This window comes from Monoraphidium neglectum (genome assembly GCF_000611645.1).
Source record: "Monoraphidium neglectum strain SAG 48.87 unplaced genomic scaffold scaffold02496, whole genome shotgun sequence".
Lineage (NCBI taxonomy): Eukaryota > Viridiplantae > Chlorophyta > Chlorophyceae > Sphaeropleales > Selenastraceae > Monoraphidium > Monoraphidium neglectum.
Window position 1 is genome coordinate 1 of NW_014011132.1, and position 5,148 is coordinate 5,148.

General features: G+C 64.0%; 1 protein-coding gene across 1 annotated transcript in view; it reads right to left on the minus strand.

Annotated features, from left to right (window-relative positions):
- Positions 1-2,537: 2,537 nt before the first annotated feature.
- Positions 2,538-5,148, minus strand: part of MNEG_10874 (ankyrin repeat domain 50) — a gene marked incomplete at both ends in the record, with an annotated part of 6,443 nt that continues 3,832 nt past the window's right edge. Inside the window, 7 exons of the mRNA XM_014040654.1 lie at positions 2,538-2,717; positions 2,993-3,145; positions 3,410-3,499; positions 3,766-3,909; positions 4,160-4,282; positions 4,502-4,771; positions 5,005-5,130. Coding sequence (XP_013896108.1) covers positions 2,538-2,717; positions 2,993-3,145; positions 3,410-3,499; positions 3,766-3,909; positions 4,160-4,282; positions 4,502-4,771; positions 5,005-5,130 — 1,086 coding nt within the window. The remainder of the gene's footprint in view (positions 2,718-2,992; positions 3,146-3,409; positions 3,500-3,765; positions 3,910-4,159; positions 4,283-4,501; positions 4,772-5,004; positions 5,131-5,148) is intronic.

The following is a 5,148-nucleotide window of genomic DNA, read 5'->3' on the forward strand; positions in this document are numbered from 1 at the left end:
GGTGAGGGGCTGGGGGTCGGCTGTGGGCGGGGGGCCTAAGGGCTGGTTGGGTGGTGCGGGGAGAGGTGGGGCGCGGGGGCCGGCCCCGGAGGGCGAGGCCGCGCCCGCACAGCGGGCGATGCAGCGTGAGCGTAGGCGTGCAAGCGCCCTGTCCCTGCCTGACTCTGCAGTCCAAGGCGCCCTGCTGCGTCCCCCCTGCATGCGTGGGTGCCGCAGAAGCTGCATGGCCCACGCCCAGCCGCATCCAACCACTCAACTCCCAGCCCAACCCAGCCCGCGCTCTCAGCAACCCCGGCATTGGCGCCCCACACTTTGCTGTGCGTGAGTCCAGATGACACCATTACTCAGGGAACCTTTCATTACGCCCTGACACCTGGCATCGTAGGGGTGGATGACCCAAGCGGGCAGCTCGAAGCCCTCCTCTGCCTCCAACTCCTCACGAGTGTGGTACGCCGCGCTCAAGAGCAGCAGCTGCAAACCAGCGATGGCGTTGGCAGTGCGAACCCACAATCAGCATCCATGGGCATGGCGGCGCGAAGGGCGAGAGTTGCAGGGGCTCCGAGGTGGGGGTGGGGGTAGGGCCCGGCGTGCATTCGGGGCTGCTGGCGGCGCCGCTTCTGGAGGCGCTGAGGGACGGGCGCGATGAGGCGCACATTCCTGGTGCACCGGTCCGAGAAATGACTGGCCCCGCCCGCCTGCCAGGCATCCACTTTTGGTGCTCTGATCGAGCGCCCCGCCGGCATAGCGCCGCCTTGCCCCCACCATACAGACTGCAGGCAACCGCAGCAGCAGGGACGGCCGCTGCAGAAAGGCCAACCTTATTTGAGCCGCTCTTGTGGAGCACACCGCTGCCAGTCCGAGACGCGAGGCCCGCGCCGCCACCACCGCGACCCTGCTGGCTGCCCATGCTCGAAAACGAACCGCGTGAATGCGATCGCTGCATCGGCAGCGGGGCGAAACGCAGCGAGGTCGTGCGCGTCGGCACGGCCTCATCTCCTACTTCGCCTCGACTGTCGGCGTGCGGTAGGTCCGCGGCGTTGGACTCCGCCGAATTGAGGGTGCCCGAGCGGCGCGCAGGCGCAAGCGCCGCGATGCTGAGCCGGTGTCCACTGGGAGTATCACTCCCTATATCACGTGTAATTTTGGGTGCATCATGCTCGTCCGCTAGAAGAGGCGTTCGCAGGGCCATGGTCACTACTGTTGCGCGCCCCCGCGGGGATCGTCGCGATTCGCAATGCCCGGGGATGTGTACGCGTGAGCCTGATCATCCAAACATGTTCGCTCTCTGCACAACCACCAGCCGACGGTGCCGTGCTCCATGCATTGATTGTGCGGCGTCACATGTTTGCGCACATGTTGGCACATCGTTGCCGCAGCGGCCGCGAACCCAGACGCCTACTGCTGGATTCTCCCGCCGCACCTTCCCTGCCAGATTACTGGTGGTCTGTTTTGACCATGGCCAGGCACCCTGTTCACCATGTCTGCTTTAATGACATAAGGGCATACCTCTGACCTTTGCTGGACCAGGGCAGCAGATTGACTAGGGTTTTTCGGTACAGTACTGCAAATGCCATTTGAGACTGACGTCACAAAGCATGCAGTGCGAGGCCCACCTGTACTTTCCACCACACCTAATGCAGCGCAACAGTTCGTGGTGGTGGGGCGGTTGCATACAACATTGCGAGGCGGCGCCAAAGCTTTCAATCATAAACGCCGAGCGGCCGGCTCGCGCATGCCGGGTGCTGGTATAAGGCAGCGCATGCACCTTCCCATGCCCGCGCTGAGTTGCAGCTGTATGCGCCACTCATCATGCGGGTCAGTATGGCGCATGACAAGCATGCAGTGGTTTCGTAAATTCTCCCTGGCCTGCACGAGTTGGCTGTGCACAGGCGATTGTGTTTTGCAGCGGGGCTTGTAGCCGCAGAAGAGCTGCAACGCTGCGTGTGCTGCGTACCCGGCAGCCAACCCAACCATCCCGGGCGAACGCAAGCCCAGTGCAGCTCAGCAGCAAGCAGCAATTACAGCTTATGGCGTAGGACGTGCCAATTCGTGTACAGATGGACATCGATGGGACAGCTGTCATAGCAGTTTGCTTGAAGGACCAAGCAAGGGATTGGTTCACGCGTTCATTTGGCACTGCAACCCAGCACCCACACCCGGCGCAGAGCCCAGGCGTGCAGCAACACAAGGTGCTTGGTGGAGCGACGCCGTTGCAGTGGTATTCAAATCAGCAGCCACGCACGGTCCCGCCCCTGCAATCACCCATATTGACCGTACAGCAGCCTGCAGCATTTAGTGTATCGGCAAACCTGGAGTCCCAGTGATTTGGCGTTGTGTGTGTACAAAAGTGCCATGTACAAAAGGGACATGATCATCCGGCCATCTTCTGTTTGCCTTGGATCCATGTGTGAAACAAGCAACCGCAGACCCCGTGTCCAGCCCCTCAACACAACGACCGCACTTCCCTGGCGCACCCGTGCGCTTTGCCTCACCCCGCCTCCTCGCTGCCCTCGTCGCGCGGCAGGCCGGCCCCTGCCCTACCTGCTGCCGTCGCCGCCGCTGCTGCCTCCACCGGGCTGTGTCCCGCTGGCGAGGCGCGCGTCCAGGTAAGCCACAACCGCCGCCGCGCCCACTCGGCGCGCCTCGTCCAGGGGCGTCGCGCCCCACCGGTCCCTCACGGCCAGGTCGGCCCCTGCCTCCTCCACCAGCATCTTCAGCTGTCGTGGATTTTCAAAAAACAGCGAAACGATGCAGCACAGGGTGAGGGGAGTTGGACCAGCATTGCGTGGCAAAGACACGTGCAGGTGCTGCGTGGCCGCCCGTGGAGAAAATGGGGCGCAAGCGGGCTTGTTGAGGTTCAGGTCGTGCCATCCCCGCCAGCGGTAAATAGGCGCGTGCCAGCAAAAGTCGCACAGCAGCAGGCGCTGCTCGTACGCATGCGTGAATGGCGGGCGGGGGTCCCACCGCACAGGAGCGGCTCCGCCCCGCTCACCGCAGCCAGGGAGCCCTCAGCGGCGGCGATGTGGGCGGCTGTGCGGCCGTCGTAATCGCCGGAGTTGGGGTCCATCCCGCCGTGTACCAGGCGGCGCAGGAGCGCCACATCTCCTTCAAACACACACGTGCACAGATGAGACGCGCACGTGACCTGCGTGGCGGCGGCGTGAGAGCAGGGATTTGCAGAGCTTTGTCGCTGGTACGGCTGAGCACAAGCAGGGGTGATTAATCAGCGTGGCAGGCTGCAGCAGATGCGACCAAGTTGGATTCAGCCGCCTGTCCCAAGGCCGCCAATCTTGCGAAGCTGGCTTGCCGTCGGCCTCGCTCCCGCCCCTCCCTCATCCATCATCCGTCGCCCATCAGTGCACGCAAACACTGGTTGCGGCCCCGGGTATCCGAGCCAAGCGGGGCCGACCTGCGACATCTGTATCTTGGCGCCCGCCTCCAGCAGCTGGTCGACGATGACGTCATGCGCCCCCTTGGCCGCCTCCACCAGGGGGCAGCCCTGCAGGGCAGACAGGCAGCACGAGGGTGGCGAATGTCAAGCAAGCAGCCAGGGTCTGGAGACAAGACATGCATACTCGCACCAGACCTCACGGCATACATACTGCACACCTACAACAGCTGTGTGCACAAACACCTGCGTTTGTTTGTGCGTGCGCGCACGCCGCATGCACACTCGCGCGCGCACACACACACACACACACACACACACACACACACACACGCGCGCACATACACACGCGCGCGCAGTCGCACGCACGCGCCCACCTGGAAGGCATCTTTGGCGTTGGGGTCCGCCCCAGCAGACAGCAGCACAGACACGGCCTCGTGGTGGCCTTGGCCGGCAGCCAGCATGAGGGCAGTGCGGCCGTCGTAGTCAGAGCTGTCGGGGCTCAGCCCCTGCTGCAGCATCTGATGGCGCGGTCGGTATGGGTTCGGTGGGGATACGCAAGTTGTTTGTGTGGGGAAGTGTGGTTGCTGCAACGAGCAGAGGTCACGATGCTGCAATCAATGAAGGGGGGCAGCATTTGACAGACTAGATACCGCTACAGGGCTCCTGTTGCCGGCTCTGCCACAGTTGTACGAACCGGCCGATGGCGCCAGCCCCACAAAGGTTCCGGGTTTCCCCCGCTCGGCGCGCGCACGCGCAAGCGCTGCTCACCGCCCGCAGCCGCCCTGTGTTGCCGAGTTTGGCGGCCTCCAGGAACTCGGCCGTCCTCTCGCGCTGTAGCTTCTGCTTCTGAGCCTCTACCAGCATGCGCACCCGCACCAGGTTGGACAGCGCCTGGGGGTGTTTGAGGTGTTGGAGAAAGGATTGCTGGCGATTTGCTGGAGGGGACGCGGCCGAATTCGCCCGTTTTGCATGAACTGCGGCAACGTCGCGCTGCTGCTTGTCAGAGGAACAGTCCGCCGAAGCCACAGAGGCATGGTAGCGTGCTTCCTCCCGGCGCCCCTTGTGGGCAAGTCCCACAGGCCGTTAAAAACTCGGGCACCCCCGTCGCACCATCTGCTGCTTCTGCTGCCGCGGCCGCATCGACTGCTGCTGATACAGGCCCTGCTTTTCCGTGGCCGCCGCGCCGCCGACGCCAACGCCGTTGCCACCAGTGGTGGCGGCGGCGGCCTCGTGCTGGCGCTTGGCGGCCGGGGCGGCGCTGACGAGCATGCCTTCGATGAGCTCTGGGCTGGCGTGGCGCAGGGCCAGCGAGTCGACGTCTTCCAGGTTCTCCACGGCGGCGTCGGCCGCAAAGGCAGAGATGTAGGCGCGCCGCACCATCTGACGGGTTGCAGTGCGGGGTGGTGCGCTTGCGCGTCACAAGCAGGGCAAACGTGGCATGTGTTGTGTATGAGCAGGCGGGCCACCCACTTCTCTCTGTTGCCCACGCCGTCATGCTCCAAACCACGTGCCTGACTGTTCTCAACCGTCCAGTTCGCCGATGCCACCCCTCACATCAGATCGCCCGCACCGGCATCACATCAAAACAGATCAGATCAGATCAGATCACCCACCTCCTGGGCCTCGTTCAGCAGGTTGTCGAGCATGATCTCTGTCGACAGGGGAAAGCTGGCTGCCAGCGCCATGTAGGCGGTGCGGCTGATGCTCAGCACGCGGCAGACGGTGGTCGTGCGGACAATCTGGGCGCAGGGTGGGGG